This window comes from Cucumis melo, chromosome 8 (genome assembly GCF_025177605.1).
Source record: "Cucumis melo cultivar AY chromosome 8, USDA_Cmelo_AY_1.0, whole genome shotgun sequence".
NCBI classification, from domain to species: Eukaryota; Viridiplantae; Streptophyta; class Magnoliopsida; order Cucurbitales; family Cucurbitaceae; genus Cucumis; species Cucumis melo.
Genome location: NC_066864.1, coordinates 24,840,464 through 24,864,929, shown reverse-complemented (window position 1 = coordinate 24,864,929; position 24,466 = coordinate 24,840,464). Strand labels below are relative to the sequence as shown.

General features: G+C 32.9%; 3 protein-coding genes across 3 annotated transcripts; all 3 read right to left on the bottom strand.

Annotated features, from left to right (window-relative positions):
- Positions 1–2,921: 2,921 nt before the first annotated feature.
- On the bottom strand, positions 2,922–12,118 carry LOC103485985 (5'-adenylylsulfate reductase-like 5). Its single transcript, XM_008443766.3, has 4 exons — positions 11,245–12,118; positions 4,043–4,224; positions 3,628–3,752; positions 2,922–3,545 (listed from the first exon to the last, which is right to left on the bottom strand). Exons 1-4 carry the CDS (start codon positions 11,410–11,412, stop codon positions 3,124–3,126), a joined length of 897 nt encoding a protein of 298 aa, XP_008441988.1. The 5' UTR covers positions 11,413–12,118; the 3' UTR covers positions 2,922–3,123.
- A 3,011-nt stretch (positions 12,119–15,129) lies between these two features.
- LOC103485986 (superoxide dismutase [Cu-Zn] 2) lies at positions 15,130–19,429 on the bottom strand. Its single transcript, XM_008443767.3, has 7 exons — positions 19,182–19,429; positions 18,919–19,020; positions 18,724–18,819; positions 18,305–18,336; positions 18,021–18,096; positions 17,701–17,754; positions 15,130–15,379 (listed from the first exon to the last, which is right to left on the bottom strand). Exons 1-7 carry the CDS (start codon positions 19,264–19,266, stop codon positions 15,351–15,353), a joined length of 474 nt encoding a protein of 157 aa, XP_008441989.1. The 5' UTR covers positions 19,267–19,429; the 3' UTR covers positions 15,130–15,350.
- A 4,068-nt stretch (positions 19,430–23,497) lies between these two features.
- LOC103485987 (ethylene-responsive transcription factor ERN1-like) lies at positions 23,498–24,466 on the bottom strand. Its single transcript, XM_008443769.3, has one exon. The coding sequence runs from the start codon at positions 24,348–24,350 to the stop codon at positions 23,622–23,624; it is 729 nt and encodes a 242-aa protein (XP_008441991.1). The 5' UTR covers positions 24,351–24,466; the 3' UTR covers positions 23,498–23,621.

Sequence of the window (24,466 nt, the reverse complement as noted above, 5' to 3'; positions counted from 1 at the left end):
ATATACAATATGTAAAATGTCAAAAATGCTCTTCCTACTAATACAAATTTGATACATTTGGTATACCTGATATACCTAATATCCCTCAATACACTTGAGATACATTTGATACTTATTGATAATCTTTGGATCTTGATACACTTGATGAATCATGATAATATTTGATACACTTGATATCCTTTGATACACTTAATACTCCTTGTTACACATGATTGTTCTTGATACACCTAAAACCAAAATCTTAATAAAAAATTTCAGATCAGTCACAAATATTCACATCATTTACCAAATATTTAATGATACAATTACAAATAATTGAGTTTGTGACTAATTAAACGTTGACATGTGTCCCAAATTTAAATTGATCACTTAAATTTACGAAATTTTAATGATTTCTTGTGCTTTTGTGTTGCACATTGTATCTAATTAATTATTTTGATTCAATTGAATATTAAGATTTTGGTTGAAGTCCAATGGAGTGAAAATAAACTTAATTTACTTCAAATGGTAAATAAGATATAAATCCAATATAATTGATTAAAGGGCTAAGTCCATAGACGAACCAAGCTCAAACTCATAAAGCCCAATGGAGAATTCTATAAATAGAAAAGTTTTCTTCATTTGAAAGGCTATAATTTTTTTACTTTAGAGGTCCAAAGAGAATTCTCCACAATCAAAATACTCATTGATTTCTCAAGCTGGTCACATTTGAAAACAAAAGTTCATTAAAGATACAAGCTTTCTTTTAAAATTTTGACTTTAAACATATAGCGAACTTTGCTTCCTCAAATTAAGCATACACATTTTAATTGAGAGAAAATTAAAGGATCAAGTACTAGAGATCGAGCCACATTGCATCAAAATCAATATCAACACAAGTACAACTCCACAAAACATGTTTCCCTAAAAACTTAGAGTGAACGAGTTCCTTCGTGATGCTTTTTACTCACATATTTCTTAAAGAGAATTTTCAGAAGTTCACCCAACATAAGACTACTTTAAAGCAAGCAAACTTAATTTTGGCGTTCCAATTGAATAATTCATTGATCATATGTACATACTTTAAATTACAGATTGAGCAAAAAACTTAAGCTAATGGGAGACGATGAATTTAATATTATATCACTTAACACTTCCTTTGACTTGTGGGCTCGGTATACGAAGAAGAATTTTAATTAGAGAGAAAATAACATTGTAGATGCTTATAAGAAGGACCTCCATGGAATACCAACTTTAATAGCAACTTGCTTTTTAGGAAGAAAGAATAATATTATTGTATTTCTTCTTTTTTGTCATACTCTAAAACAACCCTAAGGTATTCTTACATTGGAGAAAGACAAATCAAACAAACAAAGAAAATAGAGGAGAAATATTTCAGAGAATATAAGAAAATTCAACACTTTCAAATCTTGAGAATATAGTTTTGGTATGATTTTCGTTTAATCATGTACTTCTCTTCAACTTGCTTGTTACGATTAAAAAAAAAAAAAAAATCCATAATTCTATGAAATCCAAATCTCAGGTAGAAAAGTATAATTTTTCTTATTTTGATTTTGTATCTAATTTGAAATATTTTCACAATTGATTTTAACTAAATTTTAAAAACAAAAACATATTTATAAACTATCAAAATTTGAGTTGTTTTCGAAGATATAGGAAAAGAATAAATGAATGAATAAGCAATTAAGAGGTAAAAAGAGTATCGAGAATTTGAATTCTAAAAAAGTAAAAAACAAAAAATTAGATGATTGTTAGAGGTTTAAAATGCATTTATTAGGTAATTCCAAAGTCAAATTTGAGTAGAGAAATTTTTAAGATAAAGTTGGGCACTAATAATAGTGATGGTCAAATGTACATTTATTTCCACTTTTTAAAACAAAATAATAAAACCTACCTACAAAAATTAAATCTCTCTTTCCTTTTCCTTTTCCTTTTTCTTCCTCTTTTGTTTTTCCTTCATCTTTTTAGAAATAAATAAATAAAAATATTATCAAACGGACGGGTAAAGGTCACAAAATTTCGTGGCAATGATGTAATCACATGTCCAAAACTCTCAACAATACAAACACTATTTGAATAAGCAAACTCTCCCAAAATCTTTGGCATTTGGCCATTTATAAAGCACAAATATCTTCAATCACTTTCAAATCACATAAAACCCCCCTTTTTTTTCTTCCTTACAAGCAATCTTTGAAAATGGTATGTACAAGATCAAACTCATTCTCAATATGGTCCCTAATTCAATGCCCCACAACCCTTCCTCTTCTTATCTTTCCTTCAAATTCTTTTTTTAATATGTGTATATATATATATATATATATAAACCATTACATCCCATCAAAGATTTATGAACCCAAATCCCAAATACAACTCTTGTTCTAATTTCTAAATATGGGAATGGTGTGTAGATATGAAGTTACAAAGTTCAAATGAAAACACAATGTTGTATTTAATGTTTTCGTGTGTTTGGTAATATATTTAGAAATTAGATTCTTACTTTAATCCATTTAAAAATAACCAGTATAATATTATTTGATAAATTTTTGTAGCCTATTTCTCACCAATCAAGGACTAAAATATTACATTTTTTGAATTTTGAAACCAAATGAATCTATTATAAATTTTGAAAACTAAAAAATGCACTTTTAAATAAGGGACTATAAACACACATACACTCATTTGAATTATTCAATACAACTTTGGATTTAAAAATTTAAATTCAAATTTAGATACAATAAAAACATAAAAATCTTGTTTTCTAAATCAAAAACGAAATCTAGATATTTGTGAAACACACGTGTGAGAAATTTAGTGAATCTAAAAACACAAACAGTTGTTCTAACCACCGATATCGTTAGGTTCCAAATATCATGAACCGACCCGCCAATCAAACAGCCAGTTGGAATTGACACATGTTCTGATTGTGTGCAATGTGTAATATTATTAATTATACAAATATAAAAAGAAACAATTTATACATGCCTTCAGAAGAGGAATCAAAAAAGCCTAACTACTACTCTCCATTACTTCTAATAGCAAGAAAAATACTTGTGTTTCATCAGAAAGTAGGATGGTTCTATCATCAAAAGCTGCAATTTCCATTTTTACAAGGTTTGAGTGAACCTAAGTTGATCTCGAAGACGAGGATTCACCCAACGAGACAGATGCCAAAGACGATGCCCAAACACGTGCATTCCTTGCTCCCTTGTGGATGTTCTTTGTCTTGTATAGCCTTAGCTTGGCCCACGCCCTTCTGATATCGAGCATTTGAAGAATGCGCCCCATTAGTTGTCGTGTTTCGCCAAATATTTCCAAGTTTAGATGAGGTATGCAAGATCTACAAAGATTGTTCAGCTGGTGCAGGACGTGTGGTAATTTGAACATTGCTACACGAAGACAGACGAATACAAAGGAGAAAGCCAACAGTGGATCACTCTTCAATATGTTGTTTGGTGAGGAAGACTTTGCCAGTTGGATAATGGGCCTTCCAACACTCTCGATAGTAACTAACTCGGCGTTGTTATAGTACGGGATTGGTTTTAATCCTGATATAACCAAACACAACTCATTTGAGCAAGACCACACACACACACACACACCACGTGTGAAAACCCAAGAGAACCTTACCTGTTATTCGGCTATAGAAGCGAACAAGTGAAAGTATATTTTTTCGACCACGATACCGAACACGTGATGTCCCATTGACCAGCAATATAGATGGGAAGCTGTGGACCCCATATTTTGAGAGTACACTAAAATATGCAAGGATAAATGTATAAGTAAAGAGAATGTAAACTAGCATATCTATTCTAGCTTCAGTGCCAAAAGAAAACACCAATATGTTGATTACTTCAATTTCTCATCTTATTGTTGGGTATTTTTACTAGTTGAAATATAGAGAACATAGAAAGGTTCATGATGCACAAACTTGGGATCGTTATTTAGAATATTTCCAGGAAACGATCCGAAAATGCATTCAGTACAGAAAAACAGAACACAAGACTAGAATTTACAGTAAGCAAGAACATCAGGAACTACTTACTTTGGTAGTGTGGAAGATTGTTCAACCACCAAGTGTTCCATTTGAGGAAACAAGAAACTGAGAGTTTCAAATGTGTGGCGCAAATGGAGAGAAAATGGACACCATGACGCATAAAAGAACACAGAGGTGTAGCCGATCTTCTTATAAGAAGTCAAAGTCCTATCAATGTAATCCCCATCCACCTAAAAATCAAAAGAGGGAAAAGGAAATCAATATGAGAAAAAGAAGAAGCAACTTAATTAATGCTGTAGCCTTAAAGAGGGCTTTGTTTCTAATGGAAACAAACTTTTTTCTATCGATAATGGAAAGAGACTGTTGCTCAAAATACAAAGATACGTAGTACAAGGAGACATAGATCATAGAATTCAAAACAAACATAACAAAAGATCAACATGATCGATTTTCCATAACAAAGATGCCACTTACACTGTACTCCAGCTAAACTAAATTTCAGCTTTCTACATTGAACAAATATGGGGAAAAGGGGTTCAGATTGTTTTCCAAAGATAATTGTTTTCAATGAGTTGCTCTCTGAATATTCATTAGTAGAAGGGTCCAGCAGATACGTCTGACCTGTTTCTTGTCTAAAGTTTGATATACTATCTTTGATAAGTAAAAAATTTAAAACGGAAATGCATCAGCTGAAGAAACAACTGCAGTTAATTTTAAGAATAAGTTGATCACACAGATGGATACATAGACGTGCAAAATGGAAATCATATGGCACTCAGCACTAATTCCCATCTAAATAGATCTGACCAAACGCTACCAGAAATAATTTCAAAAGGGGTGAAACATGTAGAGTAGAATGATTTTTTGAGTTCAACAGGACGTGGAAGTGAGTGATTCTAACCTCTAACTGAGAAAGAGAGATATGCTTTCAACTATATGCTGGAATGATTGAGAGTTATCTGTTAGAACTAATTGATGAAGTAACTTCTATCATAATTCAGAAGGCATATATGTATGTCTGTATGTATTGTAAGAACCAAGCTTTCATTGAGAACAATGAAAAAGTCATTATTCAATCATTATTTCAAGTTATACAACTTGGATTGACAAGGATGACAATGATGCCTCCATTAGTATTCCACTACATCATGGTATAAACAATATGATGGGAAGGAAGCATTGCGTAGATCTAGACATAGAGATAAATTGGAAACATCTCCTAGTAATGGTTTGGAAAATTAATTCCTTTAAATACCATGTTTGTCATAAATTGCAGGAGAGATTTGCATTTCCAGTATCTCCTACTTTAGCTTCTTAATCTGTTTTTCCCACAAAAGGGAGAATTTTCCCCTAAAATGGAAAAGGCTTTGATTTGTGCACATATAGGATTCACCAAATTAAATAATTAATTTGAGGTGAGTTTGAATATCCTTCAAAAACTGAACACAAATGTGAGAATGCCAAAAATGTCTGAATTTATTGATATTTCCTTAATCGACGTATCCTCTGTATGTGCACGGGAAGTCCCAAATTTGACAATGCTTCACTTTAAATATGCGAACTCTAACTCAATGGAGAATCTTATTAACAAATTTAGCATCTCTTGGAACCTTTCATCATCGGTGCAAGATTTCACGAAGCAAAGTTTATCTGTTCAAACCCTCAAGAAGAACAAGAATTCATTGGGGGGGGGGGGGGGGGGGGGGGGGTAGGCCAGGGGAATAATAATGGAAGGAAAGAAACAGCAAAGTTTTCAAACGAGGATGACCAACCAATGTTTCATAATAACAAGTGCCTATGAGGATGATCATTGTTTTCCCTTTTTGGAACTATTCAACTCTGCAGCTCCATATCATTGCAAAGCATGCCTTTTTTAGGAGACAAAAATTTCATTGATGAAATGAAATAAAAGAGAAAAAGCCTCAAAAACCTAATGGTGGGTCTAATGAAAGTTTCCTAATTAACAATTAAAATAGAGAGGTTATAATCAATAAAAGAGCTTCACACTTACAACAATAATCCATAAAATAATCAAGAAAGAAGTATCCCCAAAAATATGTCCATTCCTTTCTCCCCAAGGAGAAACAATAACGATGACTACACAATTCAGTCTGAATCATGCCAAAAAGAGACAGACCTTCTACTATGCACTCATGAGGGGAACGAGCAACAAGGCCCAATGTAGAACAAACACTGGAAGGGGATATGCTAGAACCACTCCTAATCTGATGAGGCCAGACACAAACAGGCTGCAATTGAGAATACTTGGCAACAATCAATTGGCACCGTAACACATTTACCTTCCATTAGAGGTCTCCGAATCCACTTTGCCAATAGACTCAAATTACAGTGCTGGAAATTGCCAATACAACGCACCTAAAAGTTTAAGAAGTCGAGTTGTCCCCCAATTAGCATTATACATCCTTCCACTGCCTCTAAAACCTTCCAAAAAGAAATCACAAACAAGCTTTTCCAATGAACTGGAAACCTTTTTTGGAAGTTTATACAAAGTTAAAATGTAAGTTCGCATGCTAAACAAGGTAGCTTGAAGAAGAGTGTGCCAACCTCCTTTCAAAATGAAAGCATATTTCCAGGTATGAAGTTTATGCTGAATTTTCTAAATAATAGGTGGCAAAAAACCATTTGGATGTACCCCAAAGGTGGGCCAAGTACCCCTCTGACAACCAAACTTTGATATCATTGTCAAAATGCTCAAATCATCATCAGCAATGTGAATCCCCAACAGCTAACTCTTAGAAAGGTTGATGTTCAAACCAAAAGTACATTCAAAATTTTAACTACGTCAAAAAGATTCTCCAAGGCCTTTATGTCAAAAGTGGAGAATAAGAACATATCATCAAAAAATTGAAAGTGAGTCGAACAAAACTGTGAACTTTTTATAGAATGAGTTGCAATTTTACCCGAATTAGCACTGCGTTTAAAACTTAAAAACCTGCTTAAACAAGACCAGACCAAAACGAAGATAAAAGAAGAGAGAGGATCAACTTGACATATACCTTGAATCGGAAAGATTTTACCTCTAAGACAATTATTGACAATAATCAAATAGTTGGCGCTAGAGATGCAACCCCGGGTGATACCAAAACCTTTGGCATGAAGGGTAAGAACCAAAAAATCTCAATCAATTTTCTCAAAGGCCTTTTCTAGGTCTAATTTAAGAAAACGCCTTTCTTGTGAGAGATGAGCCCATCATCAATCAACTTATTAACCAAAAGAGAGGTGTCCATAATTTGTCTATTAGACATAAACGGCAATTGGTTCTCAACTATGGTGGATGGCAAAACCAATTTCAATTTATTCGATGTAACACAACCAACAATCTTGTGTGCATAGGGCAGAGACTAATTGGCCAGCTGTCAATAACGTATTCAAAAGCCAAACTCCTTGGAACAAAACAAATATAAGTTTCATTGAGGGCCAAATTAATGATAACACAGAAGTATAGATATCATAAATCATAGCCATAAAATCCTGTTTAATGGTATTCCAACAGTATTTGAAAACTTCAGAGGTAAAACCATCAAGCCCAGGAGACAGTAATTATACCCAAAGATTTCATTTACTACTTGGAAAACTTTGTAAATATAACTTCCAGTCCAGTAGATTGATCCACACTGATAGGCCACCAATCAATATTAGTAGGAAGGAATTGAGAATCATCATCTTTAGTAAATAAAACCATCAAGCCCAGGAGACAGTAATTATACCCAACGATTTCACTTACTACTTGGAAAACTTTGTAAATATAACTTCCAGTCCAGTAGATTGATCCACACTGATAGGACACCAATCAATATTAGTAGGAAGGAATTGAGAATCATCATCTTTAGTGAATAATTTCAGAAAGAAAACAATGAATTCGGCCTCAATAGCTTCTCTAACTGTGAATAACTCCATTCACTAACACCATCCCAAACTCATTAATCAATTTTTTTCTTCTGTGAGCCGCTAAAATACAATGAAATCGCCTATTATTTTGATCACACTCCCTGAACCGATTCAATTTACAATGCTGTTACTCACAAGTTTGACCTAAGCAGTCAAATTTTCAATCTCTTCTCGCAAAAGATGTCGAGTCTCCTATTGATTAGGTGAAAAAGATTCTTTTTTCTTGTCCAACTAATGCAATAGTGAAATAAGTTAGGTAAGTTGGGATGCAGCAAGAGGTTGAAACATGTCACATTGAGATCCCCTCAATCACCACCCTATACCAGCCACTTGGAGCCCTCACTAGAAATCATCATAAAAATCACTTCCTAAGGCTCATTGACAGTTGTAAAATAGAAACCACCAGCTATAAAGGCATGAATAGATATTTGATAAATTCCTTTTGATAAAGTCAAGCTCACTGCATAGGATAAGAATGCCCCAGACGTTCCAACGGAATCGAGAGAAGTTCATGAAATATCTGAAGGGCTCCATACAGATTTGACAAGATAGGTGTCAATGTCTGATAATTTTGCTGCTGCAGAAGAACGATACAAGATGTTGTTGTTGAAGAGTTCGTTTAATCAAGGCTTTTTTTTTCCAAAAGCACATACCTCGTACATTCCAAGAAATAAATTTCATTGATTAAAGTTTCTTTTTCTCTAATATGATTGTTCTTTCATAAAAGACATAGTAAGAAGATTATGCAACTCCCTTTTCATTTTGGATTTCTACTCATCAATAGTATAAACTCTCTTTTGTGGGGGTTCTAGTAACAGGGTATAACCATGATACAAAGACCATGTTCACCGAGAATGGGAGCTAAGCATTGAAGGTATGTTGTCAAGGAAAAAGGAGATGGAAAATTGGTTCGTGGAGGCTGGTTGGCGAGATGGTTGAGGTGAGATAGTAATTTCAGACAAGAATAGTTAGGGTAGAAGAGCTATATTTGGTAGAGGGGTCAGAGTCTCTTGTGGGAAAAGATGAGGAGGAAGGATGGCTAAGGCTTGGAGGGAAAATTTGGTTGCTCGGTCACCAATGAAGGTTAAAAAGGCCAATAGTATTTGATGCAGTGGGTAAAGCGTAAACAATGGATGAACTAGAGAGGTAAGCTTCATTATCATAACCTTCACAAGGCATGGTAGGATTGAATGTTGAGGAATCTTTTGTCTCTAGTATCAGGGAAGTGGGACCTGCAAGGAGAGTACACAAGAGTTGTATAAAAGGGGGAAGGCTCATTGATGGAGGCAACTTTTTTGGCAAAAAGGGAAGACTTTAGAGGTAGACTATTGCCAGGGTCTTCTCTAGAAATCTCAGGATGAGTAAGAGAAAAAAAAGAGGGATCCACAGAAATCAAGGAGTTTGAAACCAGTGGATTATTATTTATTTTTGTTAGAACCAAGGTCGAATAAGATACCTTTGTCCCACTTTGGTTAGAATGGGATGACCAATGTGATACTTAGCTCTTCCACCCCAATAGTCGGTTTTTGAGGTTTGATTCTTCAAGGTGCTTAAGTACCTAACAATGGCATCTGAGCCAATTTTCAACATTTCAAAGTGGAATCGATGGAGGCTTCTGACCAGGTATGGCCATGGAGTTTTACCACACTTTCAAGGGCATGACAGTTAGGTCGATCTGGCCAAGCTCGCAATATACCTCCGCACTTGTTTCCAATAAATTGAAAGATTTTTTCCATTCAAAGAGTGAGGGTAGAGATTGAGTTCCAATTCAACCCCTAAAGGAAGATATCTTTCTTTGAATTAGAAACATTTCCAAAAGAAGATATCTTATTGCCACAATATTAAGATTTTGTTGTTAATTTGTAGAACAATTGACACTTTCCAATCATCATGCAATCGGTTTGGTTACAAAGGTTGGTGGCTAGTATCTAATGATAAACTTGAGTTGTTGCTTTGTTGTTCTAAAAAGGGTTGATCTAATGCTTGATGAGATTGGTGATGATTGATTCTCGAATGATTGGACATGAAACACATTGTTAGCATCCTCAGACAACATGGAGATCATTCCAATCTACCATAAATGAAGAGATATTATCCGGAAGGAGTGTTTGTCATTGGTTTGCAAACGATTCTTGGGTTCAGGGGTGTCTTTGCAATAAACGGGAAGGAAGTGGACTTTGTTGGCTGTAAAACTTATGTTCAAGGCCATCCCTGTAGCTAAGTACCTGTGAGCTTGGTCTTTTTCAGTGTACCTCCTCGAGGTAATAATATATGAGGGAGAAGAAAGAGAACAAACGTTCGTTCTTCTCAGATGGGATAATTAGGCATTGCTAACTACCAGAGTGATGGAGTTAATTGACTTCCACATAAAAACCACATTTGTTACTCTATTTTTCAGACCAAAACACATAATTTCATTTTGAAGTTCTTTGAAAAACTTGAAGGCACAAGGTTCTTTGGCAAAGGTATGGAAGAAGGATACAAGGGTTAAAGGAAAACAATGGCAGGTGGAAGAGTGGATCACCAAGAGACAATGTTTTTGAAAACAATACAATTCAACTTAGTTTTATCAATGGAGTTAACTAAACACTATATATATATTCTCTTGGATTTTAACAGTATCAAATCAGTGAGAACAACCTTCGTAGTATTATATTTTGAGTTTTTTGTCTACAAGCAAGACCAATGACCAAATCAACCCAACTCTAAATACATAATTTGAAATTGATATTTAAACCGTTCAAATTCAATTAGGTTGTAGTATTGAAATCAAAATCCATCCAAACTCGACCCAACTTTGAGTGTGTGATGTTTGAATGAAAAACTCCAAGTCATTTCTGTTGACTTTCTTGTCCACACAAAAATTGGATTAAAAATGAATTAATCATCCCAGCTCAACCTGATTCAAGATTGATCTCTCCCAGCTGATTTTCAGTTAACACTTAAAAATTTTCAATAGAAAAAGAGAAATAACAAATAAGCATAAATTTCTTCACCTACCCTCACCTGAATGTTCATCATGTACAGAACAATCAAGAGCTCAATACAGCCAAAATTCAACCATTATTTCTTCTAACAATCTAATTCTAAAGGAATAATTGACCACCCTACAAAACATACTTCAATAAGGAAAACCAAACAGAAAACCTCCAAGATTTTCAAAACTAAAAGTACAGAACAACAAGGGAATCCCAGGAAAAAAAAGCTTCACAATCATCAACAGCCTCCCAAAAGGTTAGATTCAGACAAGAAAACAAAGACACCACAGAGAAAAGTGATAACAGCACCTAAGCAAAAGGAAAATCAACACAAAATTAAGAAGATGACAAAGAAAATCATACCTGCAAAGGCGAGCTGGGAACAGCAGAGAAAGGGCATTGAGATCGAACACCATAGAGAAAGAAATCAGATTCTTTGGGGCAAATTGAAGATCTAGAAAGAGATGTTGAAGACACAAACCCTAAAGAGCAAATGGCAAGAAAATAGACAAAAAGAGAAAAGGCAGCCATGTTTGAAGAAGAGATTAAACCACAAAACCGATGAAGAGGAAGAAGAAACAAGGGTATTACAGAGAAATCGATAAGAAAAACTAGGGATAAATCAGAAATGAAAAATCAAACAAAAAAAAAAAGTGATAGAACAGACAAACACCCCCAAAAAAGTGGGGTTAAAGATTGTTTTGTTTCCTCAAGTTTCTAAAAAAAGGGGTGTGCTTCGATCTTCTTTATCTGGGTCATACGGTGGCCGTTGGGAGGTGGCGGCGGCGGCAGCGGTGGAGGGTTTTTGTTGAAAATCCAACCGATAGAACTGATTCGATCTCCTTTTTGTGGATTATTTTGGGTTTTCTGTTCTTTAAAAGTTCCAAATAAAGGTACGATTTTTGAAGCTCCAAAAAAGTCAAATCAAATTACCCATTACAGTATTTCCCTTAAACATCCATCCAGCTGAGACTTTGCTGATTAATCTTAAAATATCCAAAACAACAATGAACCAAAATGGAGTTTATGCTTTGTAATATTTTCTATTCTGTCCTTCCTATGAATGTGGAGTGATTATTTGAAAGAATTAGATATGAAAATGAAGAACTTTTGGTCATTTTGGATTTTATATTTCATGAATCATTATGGGATTTTATTATTACTGTTATTGTTGTTATTATTATTATTTTGGAGAAATATGAACTCTAATTTGTTTGTCAAGGGTGGTTGAGGACCGATTCTACTTTGGTGATCGCCCTTTTTTGGATTTCCCAAAGTTGCATTTTTTTTATAAAAAAATTTCATTTATATGATGCTTCTCTCATACTTTCCTAATCTATAAAATCTAATTTTTAATATTAGTTCTGACATAAAAAAAAAGGCCAATTTATTTGCAATGGTTGAACTTAAATAACCTCAATTTGGAAATGTTTCTTATTGTCCTATTAATAATAATAATAATCTAATGAAACAACCAAAAGCATTTAACATTGTATATAAATTTAGTTTTCATATATATTTAAATGAGTGAATGATAATTTATGGCAAATTCTAACTAAGAGGACTCATCCCACCTTCAAATGTCACCAATGATGAATTTGTAGTTTGTAACTGAGGTCACCTACACAACGGTCAAAATAACGTGAAGGTCTGTTGGCATAAACATTCTAATGCTTATGTTACAGGACAAAGGTCAAAGCAAGCAATTTAAGGAAAAAGATGAACTTACTCGATGTTGAACTGTCATACTTTATTTATAGTGGAAATAAGTCAAAGATCTCTCATCCTTTTAGGATTGTAATCCTATCTCATTTATCTTTTTGGAAATAGGACATTCAAGGGTTGGACATCTGAAGAGGATGAATTCTATCTTCTAACCAACAATTTAAAAAAAACATAACAAACTATTAAAAAAAAAAGGAAAAGGAAAACGATTTGATGTGCAGAGAAAAGAAAAGAAAAAAGTCAAACTTATGACCTATTACGAACCAAATTTTTAACGGTAATAGTAAAAACTTATAAAAAAAAATATGAAATGCATTCACCCACGGGTTTAGCATAGACTTGAGGTCTCGAACCCCCTCTCAATTTTATGTTTTTTATATTATATATATTTATATAATTGAATTAATCACAATTTTAGAAGTTAATTTAGTGATAAAACTATCTTCAAACCTCTCTAAACCTCGACTCAAAACTCCATTTTTTCCCCAGATTATTCATTAATGGCATTCTAGTTTCATTTCATCATTCTATTTCATAAATTCAGGTTATACTTAATAATAATATGAAGCTATATAATCCAAATGGACTTTAAAAAAACGTTGGTACTTACCTTTCATAAATATAGTACATAAAACATTTTTAAATATAATATAATAAAATAAAATATTTATAAAATATTGTAAAATTTTAAATTATATAACAATAAACATCAATGAACTTTTATTAATACATTAATAAAACAACCTAAAATTTTGTTATATTTTATAAATATTTTTAATTAACAATAATTTGTCTGGATTAAAATACATAGTACATACATAGAAAGGTGGGAGAATAAATATTTTGAAACTAAAAATTTGGCATGCATATAAAAAATTACACAAACTCCAGCAATTGAACATTCAATATTTCACTCTTACTTAAGCAATAATGCACACAGTGTATCTAATACAATATTAAAAAGTCTACGAACTTTGAAAAACATTTTTGGATAAATTATGTCATATTAAATTTTATTTTCTAACAATTAAGGTATTGAAGTGGAATATGAAACTTCTTTTTCTAAATACAATAAAATAAAAATAAAAATAAATAAATAAACAAACAAATTCAACGTTTGTATAACAAGGAATTGTTATTTCAAAGCAATTAAAATAACAGTTACTATCCTTTTCTTATTTTATTTCTAAGTTTTTGAATTTGAGTTACAATATTTTATTTAATAATTAATTTTCATAATATTATAATTTTTTCGAGATAGAACATTTTGCCGATTGTAATTCTTATTTCTGCATTGTTTTAAACGGGAATACTTTCATGCAATGTTCATAGCCTCTTCTCCAACATCGTAATATCCATGTCACAAGTCTATGTCTTCATGGTGCAAGAGCCGAACCCCTAAATTCGAAATTAATAGTACAATCACTATGTCGATTGAGTTACATTCATGTTGCCATGTTTGATAAGTTTTTTATTCAAAATTTTAAAAGCCAAAGGCATTTAATTTACGGAAGTTTTCATAAATATAACAAACCACTGAAATATTTACGGTCCGCGTAACAAAATTTATGAAATTTGTCCTTCCGTCTTTCTTCTCCTCTTCGCGATTTTTTCTATCGACTTTCTTCTTCTTTTTTTTACGTGGAACCAAATCTAAATGATCATATACAAAAAATAGTCAAATCTAAAGAATCGTGTATAAAAAATCTTGGAAAAGATTGTTTACATTAAGGTAGCCTATCTAAACGATCATGTAGTAAAAGGATTTTTAAAAAAATCCTTTGGTCAAATCTAAACGATCATGTACAAAAAAATTTTGAAAAAATAAATAATGGTATATCAAAAGAATATTGAAAATATTCGTTTAGCCAAACCTAAACAATCGTGTAAACAAATAAAATGGATATATACTTGACGACATATTTGTTGTATTTTCCATTATGGACATGTGAGATTTTTCCGTTTTTGAAATTGATTTATATGGTGTAAATATTTATCAATTTATTATATTTTTTAAAATATCCTTTTAATATATATAATTTTTTAATTTTATATTGTTATCTCTAGTTTAGACTTTATCATTATTCTAAATTTAGTATTGATCTAATGACACAACATTTAAAAGTTTAATGAGATAATAAAATATATAATTATATATGCTTTATCAACATAGAATATGTTAAACATTAAATAAACCATTATCTTCCATGGATTTGAACAAAAAGTATGTAAAACTATTATAGAGATTTCAAAATTCAACAAATATGGAAAACTAAGGTATAGGTAATTTTTTTGAAAATACTTGGTAATATTTTGTCAAAACTCTAATGTAAAGAATACTCAATGATTAATATCTACTCTAACCCAAATTAAGTTGTTTTAAAATTAGAATGTATTTACGCAATATTTTAAAATAGCCCATATTTTGATCCATTCATTAGAAAAGTAAACATCGCTAAAACAAACAAAGAAGTTCATATCCTTGCAAAGAGAGAAAAAAAAAAAGCCTTGACAAACGGGGCCTGAGTGACAAAATTATACCATATCTTTTATAACTAAGGCGTTTTATATAACATGTGGCATGGCTTCCAAAGCCATGAGTGATTCTTCTTTGGCACTTCACATTTGGATATTAATAATATCATATTATAACTGCAGATTCTACAAGACTAAACAAATAAAGAGAGAGAATATAACAAATTATCTTTCTCAATACGTTTGTTTTTCCAGCACAACCAACGCCTTTAGACAGAAGATTGAATTCCAATAATGCCTGCCCAATAATCAAGAAATGAAGAAGAAAAAGTTATAACAAAATTACAAATGAAAAGAACAAGAGAGTCTTAATGGGAAGATGGCTTTAATGCGAAAAGCCCTCACATGGGTCAGTAGCTTTAAACCAAAATGAGATCATTATCATAATAATCAGTGCTTTTTTGAAAACCAGTCTCAATATGAAAGAGAGGTGGATATGGAAAATGCTTATAATATATGGGGTTGGTTGGGATAATGTAAACCTTCTGACAATGTGATCATTTTTACCCCAATAAACAACCAAGGAAAATGCTTGTCTGTTTTTGTGAACAACAACCGTGGACGGTGGGGGTCGAACATCTAGAGATTGAACCATCAACTTCTAGAGTGGAGATTATGCCAATACCACTTCGTGAAGTACACTTGGGATTCTACACTTTTTTTTTAGTCTTAGTTGATTATGACATTCGCTCCAAAGGACCCAACTAAAAGGTAAGTTCATTTGCAACCATTAAACTTCCATTCAACCTTGAAAGGACGATCTTGAGCACTAAATTCAGCCAATCCTTCTTTAAGGGAGAGCCAAAGGCCAATTAAAGGAAAATTACATATTCATTATTCACTATAATTATGATCCATATCCGAAGCCGTAATACTGCAAATTTTTTAATTCAGTCCAATACGAAATTATACTTTTGTGAGAGCACCGGTTACAGATAAAGTAGGATTATTGGAGAATTTTAGTATGGTCATAAGAAGAAGCATTTTAGTACATAGGTAGTAAATTTGTTAAGGCTTTTAGTTATAAACAGAGGGAGTGGGGTTGAGAGGAGGGTGTGAAGAATTTTTGGGATTTCTTTTAGGGGAATTTAGGAGAGACCAACTCTCTCAAAAGAGGCTATGTTATACGGTAGTTTTTTCATTGGTATTGCAATATTTCTATCTTTAGTGTTCTTTGTATTTCTTGAGTGTTCTTATTAGAAAGTATCTGTTAGGATCGCTTCCCTGAAACTCAGTAAAATCCCAACAAAAATATGAAAACAGAGACGGTACTCTGCTTTGATTCTATTGATGATAAATTCCAGATGAGTTCACAAAATATCAACAGAATACTCTAAAGGACAGCACAGTAAAATAAGAAAGAAAAGACAGAAACGAATGCCAATGTTATTCTCCGGCTCCTTTGAGAAGGCTGGAATCTTCTCCTCAAGAGCCTCAACAGCCTTTACCCAAAATATGACCTCCTTTGCTAATCCCCAAAACATTCCTTATATACCTCATCAGGGGTGGGTCCCCCCAAAAACCTCCCCACTCTTGGTCTTCTGTGTAATTCCTATCATACCCTTCCCTGACTTCTTCCTCTTGTAGGCGTAAATGATTGGATCTAACAATATCCTAACCATTTTCAATAATATCATAGTACAGTGCATCGTTGAAGGGCATTGCATTGACAAGAGAATGTTGATTTTGTAAGCATTGCTATATTGATGGGTGTTTAATTGGGTTGAATTTCTCCAGTCATTGATTGGAAGAAAATGTCAATATCGCATGCTCTACATGAAAAGCTAAAAAATGGGGCGCTAGAGCTTTTCTATTTTCTTTTATCCTTTCACTAAGTGTTTGGTGCATTTTGTTTTTCTTTAGATAGTACCTCCTCAACTAAGACCAAAGGGTTGGTTCGAACAGCAGTTACATGTGAGATTTGATTGTCTTCCTCTCAGGAACCATGTATTTATGGTACTTCCTAGTGAAGGTTCCTACTAAAGAACTAATCAGATCATTAGATTATTTTGTTTTCCCATATCTAGACCTACTGTCGAGGTTTCTTTTGATTTCAAGTTTTAACCTGCAAATGTTACTGGCTACTCTTAGTCTTAGCTATGTGAATATTTTCTCAACCATACCAAATTGAGCATCCTTTGGGGTAGGAATGACTTTTCCATCATGATCCATGCATCCTTCAACAAAAAGCCCATGGAGGTTAAGATACCTAAGAAAGTGAAGTTTTTCACAAGGAAAATTTTGCTCAGGAGAGCTAACACTCAATATCATCCATATGAATTTTTCCTTTGAGTTATGGCTGCAATGGTGCGTCCTTTACAAGCATCATAACGTGGATCTTGATATCCTTTTGTGGGGTTATCAGTAGCTCACTTCCTATGAACTCTCCCTTTCACAATACGGAAGTGTGTCGTCGCAGACTTGTACCTTCAGTATTTTGTGGGACATGTGACCAGTATAGATTATTGGAGCCAAATCTATCCAACCTCATCCCCGCTACTTTTCAAGGATTTATTATATTGACAAACCAAAATCAAGTGTAGAGGATAAAATACTAACCGCATCCGATTCTTGCACCGGCATTTCCAGTCGTCTTGCTAAGTTCGTGCCCACCTATTGCATTTAGTGTGTATGATTAAGCCATAAAGCCAAAATGTGAAAAGACAAAATAAACATGAATATCAATAATAAAATCATAATTCAAATACAATTTTTCTGACTGACAAGAAGAAGTCACACTCTCATTCTATGACCAACCGAATAAAGTCGGAGGGGGTGTTTTGAGTGCGTGAAGAAACTGTATTACTTTGAATAAGTTTTCCACTTCAGGATGTTAGGAAGTAGAATAGAATAACCTCAAGTACAAAACAAACTCTTACCTTTGCCAAGATCATCGAGATCCGCGTGCACAACAACTGCTCGACCAATTATCGAATGAGGTCCCTTAAGTGAAATCTACACATCAAAATAGAAAAACAAAATGAAAAACACAATCCACAACTTATATAATCAAAATAAATTGCATCTGAAAAGACAAAAAGTGACTCATAAACAAAATAAGCAATTAACCAAATGAACAAGAAGCAGGACCGACAGAACAACTCGCTGAATAAGAAGCAATTTAAAAGGATCGGCAAACAAACAATCCATTTAACAGACTTACCAGCCTATCCGAAATGGAAACTTCAGCAACCCCTGAAACAAACCACTGCTACAATGTCATAATTTTTTTTAGTAAAAGAAACAATTCATTTATAAAAAAATCAGGTCTAAACATTACAAGATGTTACTGGAGGGAAAGTCAATTACTGACTAAAAAGGATAAACTAAAATGAGGGGAAGAGTGCTTCGTTTTAGCATTAGACAAAACGAATTCCATAAAACGAGCAAAAGAGGAAAAATAATCATTAAAGAGACGTTTGTGCCTTTCGCCCCATAAGCTACAAAAGGAAGCACGAACAATGGCCAACCGAATCGTCTTCTTAGTACCAAAACGAAGCAAAAACATAAGAGGAAGAGGAAAAACTACTGTCTATGTTTCTCAAGAACATTCCAAAACCAAAATGTAGAAACTCTACTAACCATCTGGACCTGCATAAATGTTCCCCAAATCCCCTACATGACGTTCTGAATCCCCAGGACCTCCATGGTCCTTCTTCAACGGATTAAAATGAGGTCCTAACAGAAAAAGAAAACCAGCAGAACAAAAAGCCTATTCAATCAGCAAAAAGAGATGAATCTATGGCAGAGAGAGAGAGAAAGGGAATGGGGGATTACCAGTGGAGTTGCAGCCGTTTGTGGTATCGCCAAGAGCATGGATATGGAAGCCATGAAGTCCAGGAGAGAGTCCACTTATTCTTCCATTGACATGGGTTGCCCCTGTTCATATTCATCATAACTTCAATAAAAAAAATGAAAACCCACCTCGAAACTTAAAATCCCTTATGAGAAATTGGATCAAACGAAGCAAAAACGCGAGCATCCCACACAAAACCCTTCAAACAAGCATCGCAAACAAAAACCCACATACAGAAACTGACCATTTGAATCTTGGACGAACTGGATGGTGCCTCTGATGTTGGAATCTCCTCCAGCGATGAGTACCACAGCTTTTAGAGCACTCATTTTACTAGTCTATCGCCTAACAGAAGATTTTAGCGGTTAATGGGTGAGCGAATGATAAGCGGTTTGCGTATTACCTGCTTGGGTATGTCTTGTATTTGTATTGATCTTGAAAAAATAGAAAGAACAAAAAAAATTCCCCCTCTTTTTGGTTCCTTCTTCCTTTTCATTGAAAATAATGTCAATTGTCATTGAGATAACTACCGTCATAAACTCTAATTTGCTTTTTTTTTTTGTTAGGATGTTTGATGGAAGGTATTCTTTTCCTTAGTTATGAATACTCACTATTGTACCTTTTTCGTTGCTTCTTAGGGTAAATAAAGTTATTATCATTTTGGCCAACATAAGTTTAGTTTAACCTGTCTGCTAAAAAAAAAAGTTAATTATAGTCTTGTCCTCCTCATTAGTGTTTTATGCAGAATTTGTTTTCTTCCAAGTGTTGTTCGTCCACTGCTTGTTTGATATGGAATTGGAAGAGTTTATTTGTGGTGTTGCTTGGTTGTTTGTCTTTGCCCGAAAACAATGGCAGAGCCCAAAATTCTGTATAAACAACACTGTGTAACAAGAAGAGTATAAAAACAAATATTCACAACTCCATATATTAACTATTTTGATATATATTACGGATATTAATTTCAAGTCTGACAAAGACTTTGTTGTAAATAGGTTATACATAAAGTTTGTTTTAAAAGTTTAGTTCTCTATAAAAAAAAAAAAAAAAAAAAAAAAAAAAAAAAGTAGCAATACATTTTGTTTTAGAAAAACAAAAAAAGTAGCAATACTATTCGGATTGGATGCTCCTTCCTCCTCTATTTTGTCAAGATATTAATAATAATAGAACGAAAATAAAGTTTATTCATACATCAAACTTTTTTTAATTTTGAGATAAAAATTGGATTCTCATCCCCATATTATCAAAGTAATAATAATAACCATAGAAATAGAGTTTCCTTTTATTTTATTTTGAAGTAAGAATTGGATTCTCTATCCCATAAATTGTCTAAATAATAATAATAACAACCACGAATTGTTTTAGGGTTTTTAAATGGATTATAATATTTTAGATAATTATAATGGACAACTATTTTTAGAATAATTATTAAGTATTTTTGTTCTTTTTTTCATTTTTTTAGGAAAATTACAAGTAATATTGGCTACCAAACCCTTTATTTTTAAATATTTTTAGATGTTGTATGATTTAAACTAATTTTCGGTTGATTTAGCACAATTTTTCTTAAGAAAATATTTTTCCTACTGTATTTTCTTTCTTTTCCAATTTTTCACTAATTGTTATTAAAAAACAAGCTTTTTGGGAAATTTCCGAGTAAGCTTCCTTTCAAAAATTTTAACAACAAACTTTCTCCATTAGTTTTTTAGGGGTTCGGTCGGAGTTGGTTTTTCAACCAAACCGACTACATTCGGTTTTAATAAATGATAAAACCCACATCGACCTTGAGGAGTAAACGTTGGTCGATCGGTTTAACACTAAGAAATATTTTCTAAAATTTCTCGATTTGGAACCTTCCAAAATTGACCCCTCTTATTCTTCTCCCGATCGACTTTAGTTTGGTTGGTTGGCTCGATTTTTCGATCTATCATGCTCGTCCAGTTTTTTTTTTTAATTTCATCTTTGTTCGTTAAACTTAAGTTAATCTTTTCTTTTTTACTTAAGCTCTAAACTCTTCCTCACAAATGACCGAGTAAAGACAAAATGGTACTTCATGTTGAAAACAAATGTCAATTGTTTGTTGTGTAGTGCTGAACCACTGTCTTGAAAGCAAAATTTGGTGCGACCTTGATGCTAAATTGCATATGTCAATTGCTCCCAAAGTTATACACAACTTTCTAACCCAAGCGTGCATTTGCCGAAGTAATGAATGAAATCAAGGAAAATATTGCTCAGAGAAAAAAAATCAAAAGTTAGAAAGGGAGAAGAACCCCCAACACCAAAATCTTTTTCTCAAACATATAGAAAAGGAATAACGATTTTAGATCTAAATTTCATTTCAGATCTATAACAATTAACATATTAAAACATAACATTATTACCATAAAACAATTACAATATTTGTAACCATCAAAATTGTTGTTGTTGTTGTTATTATTATCATCGTCGTCGTCATCATATTTTCTATTGAAACATTAACTATGAATCATTACAATGATAGTCATTCCTAACAATTTTCCATAAATTACTACTATTACATTCTAGTTAAAATAGTAATAAAGCATTTTCTCCGAGCAAAAAATATATATATATAAATTTAAACATTAATATCTTTTGATTTGAATTGATGCATAGTGAGATGGGGCAACAATCTAATTAAAGAAAGTATGTTGCCTTTTGAAATTTTAATAACTATGGTTGAGACCCCCAACACGTTTTACTTCTTAAATTTTTTTTGATTTTGCGATAAAGTCTATTACAATAGGCCACTCAAAATTGTGCTATTTAAGGCCATGCACATAGATTCTCGGGTCAATGTGAAAGGCTCTAAAAAAGATCCTTAAACTTTTTCATAGATCACATTTATTGCTTCATCAAGTCTATCACAATAAACCACTCAAAACTGAGCTATGAAAACTTTACATCTAGCCCATACCAAGACCAACTTCATCAAGTACGTAAAAGGCAAACCACTCAAAACTGAGCTACGGAGATTTTACAATTATCATCAAGTCCATACCAAGACCATCTAAAGAAGGGATATGAAATTCTCAAAGGTTCTAGTTTCATCCATCAAATCCATTTAAGGATTATCCTCACGTTGGCTATGGACCATCAAGTTTACCACAATAGACCACCCAAATAAAAGGCGGTGGACCATCAAATGTTTGGGTCCTATACTGGCTAACCATCAATCAAAGAATTTGCTAAATACTTCTCAGACTTCACATACTTCAAGAAGGAAATTCTCTCATTCAACAATCTTTTCAAGCTCCATGTTTTAGGCGAATATGCCACAATGGTATAGAAGCAACAAAGCTTGAACACATATCCACAATGGTACATCTAAAATAAAGATAAGTATATAAGTCCCCCCACAATACGTACATCTCCAATTAGGCTTATAAGTCATTCATATTGATGTCTCCATACAATGGTACATCTCTCATTAAGAACACATATCTATTCAAGCTTACTTCATTACTCTATGTTACCCAGTTTACACACATACCTCTCTAGTATGATAGAAAATTATTAAAATGAAAATCATAATCTATTGTACCCTTAAGTTATCCTTATCCTTACTCTATTAAAAGTGGCTAAGGGGGAGAATCATTTTGAGCGATTCTACCCTTGTCAAATTCTAAATTTACAATATTACCATTACTGTTAATATTAAGTTATTGTTTAAAAGTCACCCACACATATTGTCATTTTTTTTATTAATATCAATTTTAAGTTATTGTCATTTAATTTATATTTTTTAAAAAATAATGAAAGGATCCTCCTTCTTCTTACGTTGTTTGTAATAAATAATTATTTTAATTTCATATTTGATTTGTAATCGATAACCATTTTAATTTACTCTTTTAATATTTGTTCCATTATAATATAATAATCAACAAATATAAATTTTATAATAAATAGAGAAGGAGAAAAAGTCACCAAAATATGGCTAAGTAAACCAGCATAGCATTACGTAGATGAATAATGTTTTTAGAAATCAATTAAAACATTTAACACTATTTGTAACCATTTTAAACTAAAAAAAGTAGGTTTGGTTTTTCAAATTTCATAACTTAAAAAATATAAATTGTTTGTAAGATAGGAAATAAATAATTTGTAACAGTTCGTAAGAAACAAATACCTATGATTAAGAAGGGTTTGTCAAGATTCGTAAGAAGAATATTCGTCAAGATCCAAACTAAAGATTGAATGTGATTTGAAAAATGTGCTTCTTAAAAAAAGGAGTGATGCAGCAACGATGTTTCAGATGATTAGTTATAATGATTTCTTTAGTATATGTATATTCAATTATCATTATTATTGTTATTTTCTTTAAAGACAATACAATGTTAGAAATTTTAATTTAAAATGTCGTTACAATCTTTAAATGTTATACAATATAGTCACCATGTTCATGTTTAATATTTTGAAATGGACAATAATTCAACCACCATTTAACCCTTAAATTTGAGAATTAAATTTTTTTTATATAGAAAAAGTTTATATAAAAAATGTTTTTATGAACCTCGAGCAAATAATAGTTTATTTATATAACAGAGATAAAACTAAAAAAATTTACCTTTTATGATGATGATCGACATACAAATTTGTATACAAAATTTAAACCAAAAAAGAGGGAAAGAAAAAGAAACAGAAAACCCTTTCTTCATCGTCATCAACATAGTCAACAGAACAAAGAACAGAGTGGTGGAAGATCCCAAATTGGTTCATTAGCTTCATGAACAGCCTCCATATACTCTTGAACTCCATTTATAGCATACAAAGAAGCTGAGATTTGTCTCTCAACTTTCATTCTCTCAAAAGCACACAACTCCAATTCCTCTGAACTAACCGTCCCATTCTCCGCCAACGAAACCCCCAGTTCACAAGATTCAGAGCAACACGAATCACAAGAACTCACCTCTCTTTCTTCCAAACAATTAGTCATATCCGGTTTATACGCTCCCTCGAACAATCCATCGTCCTTAATTGACGGACCCACGACGGCGGAACCGGCTGAGGCCGCGACGGAGGTGGTGGGTGTTTCCAAAGGTTTTCGATTTACAGTTTTTTTGGTGTTTAAGAGAGAACGAATTCGAGATGCGATTGGGGAATTTGTTGAGATTTGAGGAATGAAATTGGTTCTTGTGTTCGAACCTCGAAGAAGACAAGCGGCTTCATCGTAAGCACGGGCGGCTTCTTCGGCCGTCTCGAAAGTTCCGAGCCACATTCGGATTTTCTTCGTTGTGTCTTTGATTTCCGCTACCCATCTGCCGGACGGCCGTTGCCGGACCCCGACGAACTTGTTGCCATTGTTGTTACTTCTGTTTCTGCCTTTGAATTTGGTTGATTTTATTATGGATGATGCGGTGGCTCCGCCGTGGATCTCCGACGATTGGAAGTCAATTTCCATGGCGGGAATAATTGGGAAGAAGAAGAAGAAGAAGAATGGTTTTGTTTGGTTGGAAGATGGGGATTTATTTATATGAAATGAAAAATGATTTTGATTTTATTATTGCTATTATTATT

What these genes read in the sequence shown, in the direction of transcription:
- LOC103485987 (XM_008443769.3), bottom strand. Translation starts at nt 24,350, where the DNA reads ATGGAAATTGACTTCCAATCGTCGGAGATCCACGGCGGAGCCACCGCA.
- LOC103485985 (XM_008443766.3), bottom strand. Translation starts at nt 11,412, where the DNA reads ATGGCTGCCTTTTCTCTTTTTGTCTATTTTCTTGCCATTTGCTCTTTA. An exon ending in TTCCCAGCTCGCCTTTGCAG is followed by an intron (nt 4,225 to 11,244) that starts GTATGATTTTCT and finishes TTTGATTTTTAG; the next exon opens with GTGGATGGGGATTACATTGA. An exon ending in CAATCTTCCACACTACCAAA is followed by an intron (nt 3,753 to 4,042) that starts GTAAGTAGTTCC and finishes TGCATATTTTAG; the next exon opens with TGTACTCTCAAAATATGGGG.
- LOC103485986 (XM_008443767.3), bottom strand. Translation starts at nt 19,266, where the DNA reads ATGAGTGCTCTAAAAGCTGTGGTACTCATCGCTGGAGGAGATTCCAAC. An exon ending in GTTCGTCCAAGATTCAAATG is followed by an intron (nt 19,021 to 19,181) that starts GTCAGTTTCTGT and finishes GAATATGAACAG; the next exon opens with GGGCAACCCATGTCAATGGA. An exon ending in CATTTATGCAGGTCCAGATG is followed by an intron (nt 18,337 to 18,723) that starts GTTAGTAGAGTT and finishes GGTTTGTTTCAG; the next exon opens with GGGTTGCTGAAGTTTCCATT.